General features: G+C 40.5%; 1 protein-coding gene across 3 annotated transcripts in view; it reads left to right on the top strand.

The window, feature by feature from the left end:
• The window catches only part of PIBF1 (progesterone immunomodulatory binding factor 1), a 122,112-nt gene that overhangs the window by 62,007 nt on the left and 40,241 nt on the right, over positions 1 to 19,864 (top strand). For 2 of the 3 annotated variants that reach the window (XM_072032500.1, XM_027472963.3), the window contains exons 11-12: positions 9,365 to 9,530; positions 15,246 to 15,396. In XM_072032500.1, the coding sequence (XP_071888601.1) occupies positions 9,365 to 9,530; positions 15,246 to 15,396 (317 nt within the window). The remainder of the gene's footprint in view (positions 1 to 9,364; positions 9,531 to 15,245; positions 15,397 to 19,864) is intronic. The other variant, XM_072032501.1, reaches the window with a different exon arrangement.

The raw sequence follows: 19,864 nt of genomic DNA, 5'->3' as shown, positions 1-19,864 counted from the left end.
GTGGTGATTGGTGGCCGCCTCGGTCATAGCGACCATGAAGTGGTTGAGTTCAAAATTTACGGTGACAGAAGGAAAAGTGCCACCAAAACCTCATCCCTAGATATGGGGAAGGCGGACTTCAGGCTGCTCGGGGAACTAGTCAGCAAGGTCCCCTGGGAAGCTGCTCTTGAAGGCCTTGATGTCCAACAGTGCTGGTCACTCTTTAAGCGATGCCTCCTAGAAGCACAAGATCAGGCAATTCCTAAATACCGCAAGTCAGGCAGGCGCGGCAGGAGGCCGGCGTGGCTGACCAGGAACATTCTGATGGAGATTAGGCGGAAACAGAGAGTGTTTCGCTACTGGAAGGAGGGCCAGGTGTCATGGAAAGAATACAGGGATGCTGTTCGTGTTTGTAGGAAGAATATTCGTGTGGCTAAAGCACACCTAGAATTGAAGCTGGCTGTGTCTGTGAGAGAAAATAAAAAGGGTTTTTTTAGATATGTGAATGGAAAAAGGAGAACTAAAGAATACATAGGGCCTCTCCTTGATAGGGAAGGTCTTCTCACAGACGATGACATAGGCAAAGCAGAGACGCTTAACGCCTTCTTTGCCTCTGTCTTCAATGCCGATGATGGGCTTCGGGACCCAGCGTGCCCTGAGCTGGAGGACCGGGACGGTGGGTATGACAAACTCCCAACTGACCCTGAACGTGTGCGGGATTTGCTACTCCACTTGGATCCCTACAAGTCCATGGGTCCGGATGGGATTCATCCCCGGGTGCTGAAAGAGCTGGCGGACGTCATCGCGGAACCTCTCTCAATTATTTTTCAACGATCCTGGGAGTCTGGAGAGGTCCCGGTAGACTGGAAGCTGGCAAATGTTGTGCCGATTTTCAATAAGGGTCACAAAGAAGACCCTAGCAATTACAGGCCTGTCAGTCTCACGTCAGTGCCTGGTAAAATCATGGAGAAGATGGTTCTCGAACGTATTGAGGCGCACCTGGGGGACAAAGCAGTCATTGGTCCCAGCCAGCATGGGTTTGTGAAGGGTAAATCCTGCCTAACTAACCTGATTTCCTTTTATGATAAGATCACCCGTATGGTGGATCAAGGGAAACCAGCTGATGTGATTTTTTTGGACTTCAGCAAGGCTTTTGACACGGTTTCCCATAGGATCCTACTGGACAAAATGTCCACCATACAGCTAAATAAAAACATCATACGATGGGTGAGCAATTGGCTAACGGGCAGGGCCCAAAGGGTTATGGTAAATGGGGCTGCGTCAGGCTGGCGGGCGGTCACCAGTGGGGTCCCTCAAGGCTCCATTTTAGGGCTGGTACTTTTCAATATTTTTATAAACGATCTGGATGTAGGAATAGAAGGTATTTTGAGCAAGTTTGCCGATGACACCAAACTTGGAGGAGTTGTGGACTCGAATGAGGGTGGAAAGGCCTTGCAGAGGGATCTGGATAGGTTGGAGAGCTGGGCGATCGCTAACCGCATGAAGTTCAATAAGAGCAAGTGCCGGGTCCTGCACCTGGGACGGGGAAACCCTGGCTGCACGTACAGACTGGGCGATGAGATGCTGGAGAGCAGCCTAGGGGAGAGGGATCTGGGGGTCGTGGTGGACAGCAAGTTGAATATGAGCCGGCAGTGTGCCCTGGCAGCCAGGAGGGCCAACCGTGCCCTGGGGTGCATCAAGCACGGCATCGCTAGTAGGTCAAGGGAGGTGATTGTCCCGCTCTACTCTGTGCTGGTGAGGCCTCACCTCGAGTACTGTGTGCAGTTCTGGGCACCACAGTATAAAAAGGACATGAAACTGTTGGAGAGTGTCCAGAGGAGGGCTACGAAGATGGTGAAAGGCCTGGAGGGGAAGACGTACGAGGAACGGCTGAGGGCACTGGGCCTGTTCAGCCTGGAGAAGAGGAGGCTGAGGGGAGACCTCATTGCAGTCTACAACTTCCTCGTAAGGGGGTGTCGAGAGGCAGGAGACCTTTTCTCCATTAACATCAGCGACAGGACCCGCGGGAACGGGGTTAAGCTGAGGCAGGGGAAGTTTAGGCTTGACATCAGGAGGGGGTTCTTCACAGAGAGAGTGGTTGCACACTGGAACAGGCTCCCCAGGGAAGTGGTCACTGCACCGAGCCTGACTGAATTTAAGAAGAGATTGGACTGTGCGCTTAGTCACATGGTCTGAACTTTTGGGTAGACCTGTGCGGTGTCAGGAGTTGGACTTGATGATCCTTAAGGGTCCCTTCCAACTCAGGATATTCTATGATTCTATGATATAGTATATAGACATACATACGTGTTTGCACAGTGTATAGACATACTATACTATAGATCCTAGTTAACTCCGCTTACTGCATAAGTAAGTAATTTTGGTTGTAGGTGTCCTGAGACAAGAGGTAATGTAAAAGTTGTTTATCTTGCTGGATCTCCACGTTTGGAGCTACAATTTCCTACAGACTGCAAAATAGTATGTGGAAGTGTTGCCTCCAAGGAAGTTGTTTCAAGAGAATGAGGATCAGAGACCAAGATACAACAAATGCTTAGAATGCTGCAAAACAGAAAAATCTGCTTTGAAGCAAGCAGCTTTAAACAAAGCTTCTAAGCTTTCTCTCTCAAACAGATTTTACTAAACCACATGCAAAAGTACTGCATGTTTAATTACTTGATATGAAGCAAATGTAACATCTGGCAAGAACTTGCATGTTAAATCATGCTTACCCTTTAACATTTAAGCTGTATGTTTCTGGATTTATTTTTTTATTTTTTTTGAGGAACAATCTAAAACAAGAATACAGTGCTGGATAAAACTCTAAGCATGTTATTTGGGGAAAACAAATTTTATGTAAAAACTCTTTCATTGTTTAACCATTTGTAGGTGGCATGCTTCATCTTCTGTTTGATCATTATACTCTGAACTTTTTTTTTCTTTCGTTGGAAGTATTTAAAAATACATTTGTTGGTATTGGGTGCATTATTATTATAGTCCACATTAGAAATAATTTCATATAATTGACAGACATTAATGAAGCATTTAATAAATGGTAGAAGAGACTGAAAACGCCTGCAAGGCTGATGTAAGAATCTCCATGGCATACTTGTGTTTAAATTAAGAATGAGAGTTTTCTTTTCCATTTTGTAGTAATTATTTCAGTAGACATTTTGGTTTATGAAACCAGCCATATATGTAATGCATCAGATTGATGTTCAGTGCTTCATAAACTGAGCAATCAAAGCATTTAAAGATCAGACTAACTAAAGATCAGAGTTCCTACATTTTCAGTTGCTTGGTGGGTAGCGTGTGAATTCAGTTCATGGGAAATTTCTTATTGCTCAGAAACAAGCCAACCAGTTTTTAGTACTGAGGATCAAAAAGAGAAACAGTGACAACAAGATCCTTTGAGCACACATGTTTGAAATGGAATCTCAGTTTGCCACATGTATGGACAGCGTATGTGCTGCATTTAACATGCCTGAATTTAATTTAGACCAATCTCTGCTGTTACTCCTTCTGTGACTCCAAGCATCGGAATGACGAGCAAAGAAAATTGTTCTGTGCTTTTATACTTGCTGTTGTTTTCTTTGGAAGTGAGGAAGCCATAACAGTCACTCAGCTGCAAAAAGTGAGGAAGTTAAACAGTGATTTAGCCTCATCATGAAAGAAGTAAGGACAGAATTCGATGAAAGATGCTGAAGGGTGCTGAAGGATTGTTTCGAAATTGGAGGGATCAGTGATATATTGTGTCCCTCAGGGGTCCATACTGGGACTGGTGCTTGTTTAATATCTTTATTAGGGACGTAGCAGGACTGAGTGCACCCTCAGCAAGTTTGTGGACGACGTGAAGCTGAGTGGTGCATTTAATACGATACAAGGAAGGGCTGCTTTCCACTTGGCCAAGTGCAAAGTCTTGCACCTGGGTTGGGGCAATCTTAGACATCAGTACAAAGATGAACAGACTAAGAGCAGCCCTTCAGAGAAGGATTTGGGAGTACTGGTGGAAGACAAATTGAACATGAGCTGGCAATGTGTGCTTGTAGCACAAAGTCAATTGTATCCTGGGCTGCATCAAAAGAAGCATGGCCAGCAGGTTCAGGGAGTTCATTTTCCCCTCTGCTCTGCCCTTGTGATTTCCCACCTGGAGTACTGCATGTACCTCTGGGGCCCCTAGCATAGGAATGGCATGGACACATTAGACTACATCCAGAGGAGGGCCGCAAAAATGATCAATGGGATGGAGTACCTTCCGTAAAGAAAGGCTGAGGGACCTGGAGTTGTTTAGCCTAGAGAAGAGAAGACTCTGGGAAGACCTTGTTGCAATCTTTGAGTACTTAAGAGGGGCTTGTAAAGGGCCTCTCTCTTTTGAATAAGAAAGATGGAGGGAGAATTATTATAAATGTATGTACTGATAGGACATGAAGTAATGATTTTAAACTAAAGGAGCATAGATTTAGATTAGATGTAAGGAAGAAATTCTTCACAATAACGTGGCAAGGCACTGGAACAGGTTGCCCAGTGAAGTTGTGGATGCCCCATCCCTGGAAGTGTTTGTCAGATTGGAGGGGACTTTGGGCAACCTGATATGGAGAAAGATGTCATTGTTTTTGGCTGGGGGATTGGACTAGATGGTCTTTAAAGGTTCCTTCCAACCCAAGCTATTTTGTGTTTCCATGATTGCATAAACTCTGGGAGTGATACAGGAATGGAGATGTGAAGATACAGATGAAGACTGATACAGATGGAGACTGTGATGATAGGAATGGAAACTGAGTGGGCTAGAAGAAAAGTGAGAATAAAAACAGATACCCCAAGTAGAAAGAATGAAAACACAATTGGAAAGCAGGAGAAATCAGGGTCGGAGCTGGGACAGAGAGGGAGGAGGGCAGGAACATTAGAGGACATGTTGGGGCTGGAAGGGGGAGCCTTGCAATAGGAGAGGTCAGGGAGGAAACATCTGTAGCATTTAGGTTTCTTTACAGATTTGGCAGCGAACCAAAGTACAGCTGTTTGTGAAAATAGGAGAGTATACTGTAATTACTTTAAAGATCTGAGACCTGGAACTGACCCATCTGTGAAGTCAGGATGATTTCATCATTTGTAGGTGCTTTTTGTTGTTGTTGTTTAGTTGTTGTTGTTTTGATTTGTTTTACTTTTCATTTTTAAACTTGAAAATAATGTATCAAATATATCCTAAAGAGGCTTGGGTTGGTATAATCAAGTTTTCAAAATTATAAAGGGTTGGTGCTGAGCTTTGTATAATCTTAGTAGGACTTCCTTTGGAAGATGTATTATTTTATAGAATTTACTTGGTTGTCATTCTTTCCTATTAACAAGCTTAATACTAGAAATTGTTTAATTTAACAAATCTAGTTGTCTTCCCATATACTTCATTATTCAACTGGATCTGCTTTTGAAGAGTACTGCTGTACATCTCAAGCTTTGTCTACAGGATAGATGACGGTAGAAGTTAACAGTCTATTTCTGTTAGATAAAAACAGATTAGAATTGCTATCCTAGTACATATGGAATGCTTGTTGGTACTACTATTAAGTGAATCTCCCTGTACATGCATATCTGATAAAAGAAAACAAAAACCTTCCAAATATAACTGTTAGATTGGGCTGTACTTGATGTGTCTTGTAGTTCTCCCCATTCAAAGAACAGTTGGTCATCACTCTTTCTTCAGGTACAGAGACTATTTGGAGAAGTGTACTTTTCTTAGATCGTATCACTTACATCAAGGTCCAGTTTGTGACGAGTTTACCATGAAATCTTTCAGTTTACTCTCAATGTGTGCAGGTTTCTAAATATATCATTACCCACTATTTGCAAAAGCAAACTTCTCCAATAGAAGAATCTTAAAACCATTCTTAGAAACCAGAGTTTAAGTCCCTTGTTGAATATTCTCTGTTCTACTTTACTCTAAAATAATCTTTTTGATAATCCTTGTGTTGTTCTGCATTAGCAAACTTCAGGTATTACTGACTGGTCATCCTAATGGCAAAGAGACATTCTGAAGTTGAAACCTCGTTTCACATGATTCTTACATGCTTGTTTATTTTGTTGTTGTCATTTGTTTTATTTTTTTTTCTTTTTTTCATTAGCTTAATCCATAGCTACGCTTTCATTCCCAACCTTACTCTTGTATGAGACAAAACTCCACTCTTTCACTTTATCAATTTTATTAAAATTTCTTGATTGGGAAAAATCCTGTATACCCACATGCCTCTTTTTTATTATTTTTTTCCTTCCGTTGGAGTAGTATTAAAGCATGGGTGGTTTTGTTTTCTTCTGTTTTTCGTAGAGACCATCTAGGTAAAATAAGGAATGCATTTTGACATTGTGTTTCATGACTATATGCATGCACCCACACTTGTGCTGCAATATTAGCCAAGAAGTCAGAGATACTATCTGGCCAAGTAAAAGCAAATATGACAAGGAAACTCTGAATGCTGTGCTACAGTGGAGGAGTTGCCAGTGAGCTCAACATTGTAGTAAGGTCAAAAGAAAACCTACTTGGTTAACAACAGTTTCTCCTTTACCAGCTCTGGAAAAGTGTTAGATGTTTTCTGTCATTAAAGGAAGTGTTGCTTTTCATACCATGGATGCAATTATGTTGACAAAAAGCATACAAAATTGTTATATATGGTACTCATACACTGTACCCTAATTGTATGTATCTCAAAAATCATTGCCAGTGGAATTAATATTATGTTCTTCGTAACTGTACCAGATCATGCCCATATAAGCAACTTAAAATTTCCAAAGTACAAACCCTTTTTTTTCCCCAGAAATTACTGTTCATGGTAGTGTTAATAAGCATGCTCTGGAAGCACCCAGATGACTAACTATACTTAAAAAAATTTATCAGAAATGCAGAGAAATATGTGTAACTTCTGTTAATGCAAGTTTCCAGTGTGTAAGCTCTATACAGAACAGATCATTAAACATTAGTCTAATTTAAGGTCTGAAGCAGTCTACAGGAAGGCACAGTCATTTATTTTCTGTAAGGGCACAAGGTACAGATTCGTTGTTTTAAGTCAATAAATGCGACTTGTAGATAAACCCCATTTATGCACTGCATTGCACATCAGATGGCTGGATGACATGTATCTCTGTGAAGACACGCTCGTTTTGGAACAAAATTGTCTTCCCAGGATTGTAAACGATGTCCTTAGCAGAACAGATTCACTGTCATGTCTGCAGCCAATCATGTACAAAGTATGGAGAACATAAGCATGCTGGAACTATCTTTGTGTGGTAAATGAAAACATGAACATACAGTTAGGGAGCAATGATGAAATGCTTAAAGTACCAGCCTCAAGCAAAACTGACAGCAGTCAATATCACATAGATAATGGGCATTTAGCAGTTCTGTCTGAGAACAAATGTCATGCTACTATTGAAGAAGAAAATTGTTTTAAAAAGAGCGGTTTTCATGAGCTCAGTGGGCAGAACTTCCAGTCTCTGCTCACACAGCCTGTGTGGGAACAATCTCATTCATGCACTGGACTATTTATTCATACATAGAAGTCTGCAGAGTGACTGAAGGACATCATAAGGACACCTGTTTGTTCTGTTCAAGTTAATTCCAGTGAAAATTGCTTCCTCTTTGTGCCTTAGAAACATTCCCAGATCTGAAATCCTCAGGGAAAATATTTGACTAATCTCCTTGTTTTTGTTAAACACTCTCAACCCTACCTAAAGATTAGGTACTAAGTAGGGTAGAGTTGTGTTGCAATGCTATTTGACAAATGGGAGTTAACAGCAATACGTGGTTAGAGTAAAGGCTTATCTGGCATTCACATAGTTTGTCAAGTGGCTTCTGTGTGAGAAGCACCATCTTGCCTTTAAGAGTTGTCAAATCATTTATTTTCTGAGAGTTTGTTCAGTCTCCTGAGTAAAAGTTACCTTCTAGCATCCATAGCATCTTACGATAAGGAACTTTGCAGACCACTTGATATTCTGTGTGAAGAATGACTTTTGTCTTCACTCTATATCCACTGGCTCTATTAGATGCCTCCTCATTCATCTATCAGAAAATACAGTGAATAATGGATTCCTACTCTCATTCTCCATCAGGATACAGGCCTCTGTTATTTCTCCCTTTGCCTTACACCATCTCTTTTCCATGCTCTAGCATCCTAGCTTCCTTAATTAATTTCTTCCTCATGCTGCCACTGCCAGTTGTCAAAGATAAGACTTATTACCCTTCTCTGACCCTTTATGTGTTCTGTTTTATTCTTTGTGAGATGAGTTATGAGAAATGTATTCAGCATTCATTATGCAGGCAGCAGTGTAGAATTGTAAAGTGAGGTGTTGATTTCTGTATTTTCTCTGTTCCTTTCATAGTAATTCACCAAATGTTGGTTTTAACCCTTATTTAAAACTGAACTGAAGTTTTCATGGATTGTCAAGTATAATCCCAAAACCTCATTCCTGAATGAGAAGTCAGTTAGGAGTTCATTATTTTATGTATGTGGTTAGAATCATTTTTTCCAATGGTGGTGTATTACTTTGCATATGTCTCCTTTCAAGTTCATAGGGCATTTAATGCTCAGTTTCATAATGTTTTCTACTATTATTCACATCAGCCTCTTTTTTTTTACAGTCCAGTAAATTAGTATTCCATCAGCAAACTTTTACCCCTCTTGGAGATTGCCTGTTAAGTAGATAAACTGAATTCCACTTCTAAGTGGAATATTACTTATCTGTCACCTACAATCTTACAGATATATTAACAAAAATACATTTCATTCCTGTTTTTTGAGTCTTCATGCCTGTGGTTGTGAATGACTGTGGAATTTAATAAACTGCTGTGGTCTGATGTTTCTTCCCATCTTTGGGTATGGGGTAAAGCAGTGTAGCAGATACCCATCATACCCTAAAAGGGATTCAGCCTTGATATCGCTGAGGTCTAATACCACTTCTCCCTATTATGTATAACACTTACTGGTGAAGATAGGAGACAACATGGTATCTCTCTAATGTCCTCTAAAAGATTTCAGTGTTAGAGGTATGGAATATATACTTTTGTATACTGAAAACAAAATTGGCGTTGATGTAACATTTTTTAAAATGAAGGTATACTGTAAGGTCATTGTCATTTGATTTTGCGTTATCAACATACTCAGCAAAGCCATGGACTGAGTTTTCTACTTCTGTGTTTTGTTGTTGTTATCATATTGAATTTCCCTAATGATGCTTCAAATATAGGCAACAGTAGTTACATAGGTAACTGTACTAACATTTACTAAATTCCTAAAATACTTTTTATTTCATTATCAGTTATAAATTTCAGAACAGAACCAGCATGCATTTTAAGTTTGTTTTGAATAATTTTGGAGTTGCCAAAACTTTTTATTTTCTCTGTTTTTAGGTATAGACAAATGCAGCTTGGCACAGAAAGCAAAGTAGCTGAACTTCTTCACCAAAGTAAGTTAAAGTCCTTTGAAAGTGAACATGTTCAACTCATGCAACAAGAAACAGCTAAGAATCTTTCACAATGCCAAATAGAATGTGAGAAATATCAGAGAAAGCTGGAGGTATGTTATCAAAAGACATTTTACAGAGCATTACATAGTCATTTTAAATTAGAATTTAAAATGAAAAAGTTTAGGGAAAAAGCACCGAAGAATATATACATGGTTGTATTAGCATTTCCACCAAATTTGGCTGGGGCAGAACCTAATGACAAAGTTTACTATGTTTGACCATTTCAGTGGAAAATCAAAGGAAATGGAAGAGGCAAAGCTATCTCATGGAGAGATGTTGAAGACTTGTGCTTTAGATTACCAGTGTCCACCACGGAAATTCTCTCTTTGTGTCAAATGTCAGCATTTAGATACCTTCCTTGTAAAGAATAGGTATTTATTATGCACCCTTACAAATAAAGTCTTTTTTTTTTCCTCTAATCTAGTTCTTCTAAGACTGCATACCAGTTCTAGGGGAATTTCACGTCAGGAATCAAAACAGAGAATTTATATGAAATTCTTTTTTTTTTTTTTTTTATACATGCATATAGTCCGTAAAATTTATACTGCAGTTTCAAAACCAGCAATAAGCAAAACAAAAATTTGGTGAAATTCTCTTAAAAGTATACTGGTAGAAGTATATAGACTTTTTAAAGTTCTCTTACATCATTTAATTACACTAAAATATGTCAGAAAGGTTTCATAGAATTTTGCGTATCTGTACTTGTTTTATAGGTTTATTACTAGAAAAAAATTAGTTCAGACCCTTTTATAGGACACAGCATCCAGTATTATCCAGCTTATCATAGTTATATGTTGACATTTGATCTCTAACATCCTTCAGAATCTATTTGTGCAAGATGAAAAATAAGTTGGTTTTATTTTCCTATACACGCAAGGGTAGTAGCTCGCTAGCTGTTTCCAACAGCTGCATGTTCATTGACAGCTGGCAATTAAAACCCCTTTTTTAACTCAGTGTTTCCAAAATTAGTGCAATTGTACATTTAGTCAATACTGCTTTATGATTAAAATGTCTACATTCACACTCACAAAGGACCACAGAAGAGCACTTGGAAGTAGACAACCCCAAGCAATACTCTGCCCTTGCTGCTCCCAGCTCTTCACAGGAGCCATGAGCTCATCAAAGGACCAAGTCCTCCCACAAAGAAGATCTGAGGATCAAAGACAGTGGGGGAGCCCCAGTGACACAGTCTGAGACACAAGCCTCTGCCTATGGACCATCCCAGGGCTGTCCAGGAGACCCTCAGCCCCATGGACCAGGGGGCACCTACCAGTGGGTCAGGGTCAATGGGAGAGGGTCACCTCACAGACTGAGGTGTCACTGCCGTGGGGTATGGGCTACATGATGTGATGCAGAAAAGGAGCTTCTGGTGTTTTCAAGAGGCTTATGTTAAGGGAAGAAACCTGTGACAAGGGAAAGAATGGATCTAGGTGATACAAGGAGGAACAAGCATAGGAGAATAGAAGAATAAGGGGATTAAAAGCCATGTCTGTGCTACTGCATGGCTATGTGTGTGTCTTGATGTGTGCATGGAACTCTGTTGTCATGAGGCTGCAGCCTTAGGATCTTCTCTGTCCATATTGCTTAGGTGTATATATATTTAAATATATATAAGATTTTATATTTCTTACCCTTCTAAAAGCTTTTTGATTCTATCACAGTATCCTTCTAGAGGAAATGTTCAGCACACAGCTAGACATGCACACAATACAGTGAGTGAACAATTGGCTGAAGAGTTGGGCTCAAAGGGTTACAGTAAACGGGGTAACATCAGGCTGGTGGCCAGTCACTAGTGGGGTTCTCCAGAGCTCAGTTTTAGGGCCAGTTCTCTTCAAAGCTCTTATCAATGACCTGGACACGGGAATTGAGTTCACACTAAGTAAGTTTGCAGCTGCTACTAAATTAGGAGTCATTGTTGATCCCCTTAAGGGTAGAGCGGCCTTACAGAGATATCTTGTGGATCCTGGTCCGATGAAAGGCGTTTTGGTCTAGTGGGTGGCATCCCTGCCTATGGCAGGGGAGAGGGGGTTGGAATTAGATGAGTTTTAAAGTCTCTTCTAACCCAAACCTATCTATGATTCTATAGTTTTGATAGATTAGAGGGCTGGGCAATCACCAACCATATGAAACTTAACAAGAGCAAACGCTGGATTCAGCGCTGGGATGGTGTAATTCTGGATGTACGTAGAGAGTGGGGGACAAGTGGATGGAGAGCAGCCCCGTGGAAAGGGGTCTGGGGGTGGAGGTTTTAGCCTCCCTCACCTCAATTACTGAGTGCAGTTTGGATATTAAATATATCAGATATTAAAATATCAGAATGTGTCCAAAGGAAAGCAACAAAGATGGTGAAAGGTAGAGGACATGACTTAGGAGGAGCAACTGAGGTCACTTGGTTTGTTCAGCCTAGAGAAGAGATAGAGGAGAGGTGACCTCATAGCTGTCTACAATTTCCTCATGACTGGAAGCAAAGAGGGAGGTGCTGATTTCTTCTCTCCGATGCCTGGTGATAGGACCAGAAGAAATGTGGCATCAGGCGAAAGAAGGTCAAAAGGGTGGTCAAGCACTGGAACAGGCTCCCCAGGGAAGGGGTCATGCCCCAAAGCCTGTCAAAGTTCAAGAAGCCTTTGGACAATGCTCTTAGATACAGGGTATAAGTTGGCCTGTACAGAGTGAGGAGTTGGACTCCATCCTCATGGCACCTTTCCAATTCAGGTTATTCTATGATGCTATTTAAGAAATTACTATTTCTGCATTATCTCTTCCCCTTTACTATCCACAACAGAGTTGGAAGAACGAGAGTGTATGTTTACACATTTGTATAAAGTCTGCCACCTTAACAGTAGTGCTGATAAAAAAAAAAATAAGTTTTGAAAAACAATTTGGAAAATAGTACCAGTGTATTCCTGATTTGCGTTGGCAGTCTTTCTAAACAGTCTGCTTTAAAATACAACTTGCAAGGATGGTCAGAGGGTTGGAGCACCTCTCCTATGAAAACAAGGTGAGAGAGTTGGGGTTGTTCAGTCTGGAGAAGAGAAGGCTCTAGGGAGACTTTCTAGCAGCCATCCAGTACCTAAAGGGGGCCTTCAGGAAAGCTAGGGAGGGACTCTGTCAGGGAGTGGAGTGATAGGACAAGAAGAATGGCTTTATACTAAAAGAAGGTAGATTTAGGCTAGATATTAGGAAGAAATTCTTTATTCAGAGGGCGGTGAGGCACTGGCACAGGTTGCCCAGAGAAGCTGTGGATGCCCAATCCCTGGAGGTGTTCAAGGCCAGGTTGGATGGGGCTTTGAGCAACCTGGTCAGGTGGGCAGTGTTCCTGCCTATGGCAGGGGAGTTGAAGCTAAATGATCTTTAAGGTCCCTTCTCACCCAAACCATTCTGTGGTTCTATAACATAGTTGATAATTTGAAGCTATTTAACACCTTATTGTCACTGTGTGAGATATCTTTAAATATCGATGCAGAACAAACAACAAAACAAATTATATTCAGCAATATACTAAGAAAAGTACTCATACCTCAGAAACACCAAGGTATCGTGTCAGTACATGAAAGTACATCACAGATTCTCATTCGAGATCCTGAGTAATCTCTATAATATAGTATATAAAATGTCACCCCTCTGCAAATGTTTACCACTACAAGTAAACTTTCCACTACCTAGAGACTGCTGCCAACACCTTGACACCTGCACCCAATATATTTTTTTTTACATTATGTAAAAAATTGAATGTTATGGACCCTTTCATCTCTACATTTGTAGGATTTATTCTTTTTCAAACACGTACCTTCAAAAACATATCATATCCTGTTTGCCTAATTTACTATTGGAAAGGTGTCAAGTCTGCAACAGAACAAACTTGAAAACAAAATTTCTTCACCCGTGCAAAGGTAGGGCTGAAAACATCACCAAGTCTAATTTGTGAGATTTAAATGAGATTGATAGTATGTGTCTAAGACAGCAGGATACAAACTGGGCAGGACAGAATAAGAGCTTTTTTTCCCAAGTGCCAGCTATGGCATTCTTAATTTTGGGGGGAAAGATGCTGTTATTGGAGATTCTGCATTTCTAGCACTGAACCTGCATAGGATGTTTATGAAGAGGAGCTGTAGAGTGGAAACAGAATTACAGAGTGGAAACAAGGCTTTAGATAAAATGTAATTTCATGTTGTTCTGTCTGTATTGGAACATTCAGATCTTAGCTGTTGAGGTTAGTTGTGGTCATGAGCACTGGGAGTGCCAGTTGTGCTAGACTTTGAGGTTGCTAAATATATTTTAATTGCACAGACATGTCTAAACTTTGAGGAAGATAGTTAAATTCGAGCTGTGTTTCCATTTTCTTTGTGGATATTTATTTTATTTGAATAACATCTTGAATATTTGGCATTCAACTGTACTAACTCTTTTGGCACTTTCCTCTCTAGAGATATGCCTTGAAACCAATGTTCTTTCATTACGAAATGTTATTGCAGAATTTAAACATTTGTTGTCTGTAGTTTTTTCATTCATTCCTTTTGACTGAATTTTTATTTTTTTCATTTCCTTTCTAATATACAGTTTGAATGTATTAATATTTTTTTCATATCCTACCTTCTTACAGAGTATTGATCTTAACTAATGGTGTAGTCACTAGCACCTTAAGTGCTTCATGAAAAAACTTGTTTTTGTTTGGGTTTCAGCATAGTTTCTCTTATGCATGCTAAAACTAGGAAACAGCTGTTTTATACGTTGCCAAGTTTTGACTTATAAATTTATTCTTCTATGGCAACAGGTTTTTTTTATTAATTAATTAAATTATTATTTCAGTTGTTTGTTTCTCTTACCATTGTGCATTTTGACAGTGTGTCTGGTATTACTGCTGTATACAGTATATATACAGTATACATATGTTTCTGTATCTTGAGACCTATATTCAGTGATTATCTTCAATGTGCAGTATTTTATCTGTGAAGTCAGTACTAAAGTTAGCTACAGTACCACTTAATTATTACTTTTACTTGTTTTTGTTTGTTTTTGCTTTTGTTTGTGTTTTTTTTTTTTTTCTGCACAGTATATTGATTACTACTTCATTAACCAAACATGTTTTCATTCCAGTCAGTTTTATATTTGTCAATGTTGTTTTCGATTTTCAAGTACCATATCACTTAGCTTTCTTGTTAAGCTTTGGTTCATATACAGACCTTCGTAACTTTTGCTTTTGAATATATGACTTTTTGTTTAATCTCGGTGGGTTAAATCCCAAATGCTAATGGCATATTACCTTTCAGTAATCAGTAAATAATAAGAATCTGCTATATCTTAAATAACAAATTTTGTAATTTGTGCCTTTTACCATTCTATAAAAGAATGTTCTTCTTTTAGATTTGATTACTGAAATCTGAATCCAGTTAAAGCAACAAAAAGAAATGCAGTCACACTTTGTTGACTGGTGTGTATTACTTTTTGTAGCAGTTACCTTATTTTTTGTAACTTTTGTAATTTAAAATTATTGTAGCTCTTTCAGAGAGGGATTCACAGAATTACTAAGGCCTTAGGAGAGTGTTATGATGGATACCTGAGTGTAATCTTCTACAAGATATATAGGTGAAAAAATGACTGATTTTTAAAGTATTTTAATTTCTCCCATGGAAGTTATATCGATGCATTATTGTTATTTGATAACATATTGCTGAACATTTTACATTTTATGTTTTGTTTTGTTTTGTTTTGCCTTTTTCAAAGCTGTGATGCTGAATCCCTGATCTTTTCATTATTCATTGTCACAGGTTCTTACAAAGGAATTTTATAGTCTTCAGTCTTCTAGTGAAACACGCATTATTGAACTCCAAACACAGAATTCTGAGTTTCAGGCAAGACTAGATACTTACGAAAAACTTGAAAAAGAACTTGATGAGATAATAATGCAAACAGCAGAAAGTAAGTTCTGACACAAATCATATTGTATCTGTAGATGTTTCTGGTGTTCTGACAAGACGTCTTATTTCTCATAGCACTTGGAAAGTATTACAGTGTCTGCCATTCTCCCTCCTTATGCCTGACGATTAAGATGCAGTAATTACTTTGACAGAATATATTAGTGACAAGTTGTGGTGGTTTTAACCAGCTGGGCAGCTGAACTCCATCATAGCTGTTCTCTCATTCTCCTTCCTCAAAGAAAAAGGGGGAAAAATACGATGGAAAGGGCTCAAGGGTTGAGATGATGACAGGGAGATCACTCAACAGTTATTGTCATGGGGTAAAAACAGACTCAGAGAGATTAATGTAATTTATTGCCTTTCCCTGGCAGACTAGAACAGTGAGAAACTAAAAGCAAACTAAAAACTCTCTCTACAGTTACCTTAAAGGAGGCTGTAGCAAGGTGGGCATTGGTCTTATCTTTCAAGCACTACTAAGTAATAAGACAAGAGGAAATGGGCTCAAGTTGCACCAGGGAGGTTTAGGTTGGGTATTATGCAAAAATTAATCACTGAAAAGGTTGTAAAGTATCAGAACTGGCTGCCCAGAGAAGTGGTTGAGCCACGATCCCTGGAGATCTTCAAAAAACGTGTAGTTGTGGTGCTTAGTGAGATGGTTTAATGGTGGACTTGGCAGTGCTAGGTTAAAGGTTGGACTGGATGATCTTAGAGGCCTTTTCCAACCTAAATGATTCTATGATTCTAAGAAAAAACCCTTCCTCCATCCATCCTCTCCTCCCAAGCGGTGCAGGGGAACAGGGAATGGAGGCTGTGGTCAGTCCCTAACACTTCGTGTCTGCTGCTCATTCACAGTCACTCCCTGCCCCTGCTCCACATGGGGTCCCTCCCATGGGATGTTGTCCTTCCCAAAATGAGCCTGCCCACAGGCAGCAGCTCTTCAGGAACTGGCTCTGTACTATGGCTCTGTACCATGGGGTCCATCCCCCACGAGCAAACTGCTCCAGCATGGGTCCCCCATGGGTGAGCTCCCCCCAGACCCCCTGCTCCTGCGTGGGCTCCTCTCCACAGGCTGCAGCTCCAGCCCGGGGCCTGCTCCTGCGGGGGCTCTCCATGGGCCGCAGCCTCCTCCAGGCCACATCCACCTGCTCCACCGGGGGCTCCTCCATGGGCTGCAGTGTGGAGATCTGCTCCATGTGGGACCCATGGACTGCAGGGGGGACAGCCTGCTCCACCAGGGGCCTCTCCACAGGCTGCAGGGGAACCGCATCGGATTCTGTTGGAGGAAAAAGGGGAGTTATAGTACAATATTATTTTAATATGATTCAATAACTTTGCTTTTCTTACTATTGTTATTGTATCTTTCACACTAAAATTTAAGGGTAATATTAGTTAAGACTGAATTCCAGCACCAAGGTGAACTTCTGAGGCAAATCAGAAAAAAAGAAAAGACATTTATTTTTTAAAAATAGAGAATATAGACATCCTTTCCCTTGTCTCAAATTAAGTCCTAGCATTTATGTGTCAAAACTAAAGGTCAAAAATATTTGAATGAAAGGAAATACCATTAGTTTCAAATTTAATATGTTCTAGAAATACTCCAATCAGTATTTCAGAGAAGATAAACTAAACACTTCTTTACATTTCAGTACTATGTGATTTTTTTTTTCCTCTACTTGAGTTATGAAGCTTCTGCTGTTTTACACTATCTGGGGGTGCTGAGCAGTTAGGGGAGAGCATTGGATTCTCTGGACTTTTTAGTAAGCTGTGCATTTTCATGTTCAAGGTGTATTTTGTCATATAATCATATAAACTTTTTACTTTGGAGAATGTGCATGTGGAAAAGATCACTGAATTTTGACTTTTATTCCCTCATCATGCCTCACTTTATTAATATTGAAATAACATGAAACAGCCTCTTCAGGAAACTATCAAGAATTTGTATAGCCACTCCTTAAAGCATTTGAGTGGTTTCCACATGAATATCAACAGTAAACTTTCTTGGCATCTCTCTCTTCTTCCTTTTCAGGGTAAAATCTTCATGTTGAAGGATATTTGTTGTAGACTAGTCATTTGATTGTCTTGCTTCCTACTGCTTGGAGCTTTTTAAGAAAAAGATTGAGACTATGAGACTATCTGTATCCTCATGAATATACTTTTTTGCTAAGTAGCGTGAAAAATGACAGTAATAAGAGTTTCCCCTCGCTAGCAAAAATGTACGTTTTCTATCACAGTGTCAGTTGAACAGCCTGGAAGGACAAAAAACAAGATGACACAAGCACATACCAATATAAAACGCTTCTTTGGCTTGATATCTACTATATTTCCAAATTTTTTGGTGTGTCTTCCTGATCTGACATTTATGTGGATACTACTGACAGTTATGGATTTATTGAGTAGAATCTCATTGACACTTTTCTAAGAAATACAGCCCTGAACTTGTAACCAAAAAGGTGGTTTGTGAGAAAGGCAGATTAAGTTATTTGTATGTTTTTCACAACCTGAGGTATTTCAGCCCCTGAGGAATTTCCTATCATAACTAAGCCTTAAAAATCTGAAGTTCTGGTGCCTTTTTACTGCCACAACAGTTGAGTTTTTCTGTCCTACTTACTGGAATTTCTATATTGTTTTTCACAGAATCACGGAATGGTTTGGGTTGGAAGGGACCTTAAAGATTGCCTAGTTCCAACCCTCCCGCCATGAGCAGGGACACCTCCCACCAGACCAGGTTGCTCAAAGTCCCATCCAACCTGGCCTTGAACACCTCCAGGGATGGGGCATCCACAGCTTCTCTGGGCAACCTGTGCCAGTGCCTCACCACTGTCTGAACACAGATTTTCTTCCTAATACCTAAATCTGCCCTATTTTAGTGCAATACCATTCCCCCTTGTCCTATCACTTCAGTCCCTGACAAAGAGTCCCTCTTCTGCTTTCTTGTAGGCCCCCTTTAGGTATTAGGAGGCCACAGTAAGGTCTCCATGGAGCCTTCTCTTCTCCAGGCTGAACAACCCCAACTCCCTCAGATTCTCTTGATAGGAGAGGTGCTCCAGCCCTCTCTGATAATCCTTGTGGCCCTCCTCTGGACTCATTCTAATAAGGCAATGTCCCTCTTGTGCTGGGGACCCCAGAGCTGAACGCAGCCCTCCAGGTGGGGTCTCACAAGAGCAGAGCAGAAGGGGAGAATCACATCCCTTGACCTGCTGGACACACTTCTTTTGATGCAGCCCAGGATATGGTTGGCTTTCTGGGCTGCAAGTGCACATTGCCAGTTCATGTTCAGTTTCTTGTCAACCAACACCCTCATCCTTCTCCTCAGGGCTGCTCTCAATCCATGCTTTGACCAGCCTGTATTTGTACTTGGGATTGTCCTGGCCCAGGCATAGGGCCTTGTACTTGGCCACGTAGAACTTCATGAGATTTAGTTTATCTTCTATTTTTACACATCATATAATCTCATTTTGATTAAAATTTAGATGTTAGGTTAGATCTGCTTTGTTTGGATGAGTTTATCTGCCAATAAATATTTAGAATAGTATACTGATGTTAAATTTACAATATTCAGTTATACTACAGCATGCAACCAAGATGGTGCAGGGTCTAGTGGGCAAGACATGTGAGGAGTAGCTGAGGTCCCTTGGTTTGCTCAGCCCAGAGCAGAGCAGGCTGAGGGGAGGCCTCATGGCGGCCTGCAGCTCCCCTGCGAGGGGAGCGGAGCGGCAGGCACTGAGCTCTGCTCTCTGGGGACAGCAACAGGACCCAAGAGAACAGCATGGAGCTGGGACAGGGGAGGGTCAGGCTGGGTATCAGGAAAAGGTTCTTCACCAAGAGGATGGTTGGACACTGGTCAGGGCAGTGGTCACAGTACCAAGCCTGCTGGATTTCAAGAAGTCTTTGGACAATGCTCTCAGACATATGGTTTGATTTTTGAGTGGTCCTGTGTGGAGCCAAGAGTCGGACCCAATGATTCTTGTGGGTCCCTTCCAACTCAGGACATTCAATGATTCTGTGTTGTCTCATAAATTCTATTTTAGAAGCACACTACATTTAATGTTGTTATCACTAATGATATCCCATCGTCTGCATTGTTAGTAAAGATTTTGAGCAGTATTAACACCTGAGAGATGCCACTATCGGATGACTGACTCAAAGTTGGACTTGGTATGACTAATTTGAGACCAAAGGTCCATCCAGTTTTCCACCCACCCAATGCATGCTGGTTTGGCTGTAAGGATATTATGAGAGACTGTATCAAAGGTTTTGTCTTTACAGTAGTCAAGGTGAACAACTTCCGCTGCTCCCTCTTACTACCAATCATTTCATCACAGAAGGCTATGAGGTTAGTCAGACATGATTTGTTTTTGCAACCTGTTCCCAACCGTGTTCTTGTCCATACTTGGAAGTAGGGAAATTAGCTTCATAACTTCAACAGAGACTGACGAGAGACTGACTGGTTTATCATTCCACAGAATCTC

The sequence above is a fragment of the Anas platyrhynchos genome, chromosome 1 (assembly GCF_047663525.1).
Source record: "Anas platyrhynchos isolate ZD024472 breed Pekin duck chromosome 1, IASCAAS_PekinDuck_T2T, whole genome shotgun sequence".
Classification (NCBI taxonomy): Eukaryota; Metazoa; Chordata; class Aves; order Anseriformes; family Anatidae; genus Anas; species Anas platyrhynchos.
This window is presented reverse-complemented; position numbering and strand designations above follow the sequence as displayed.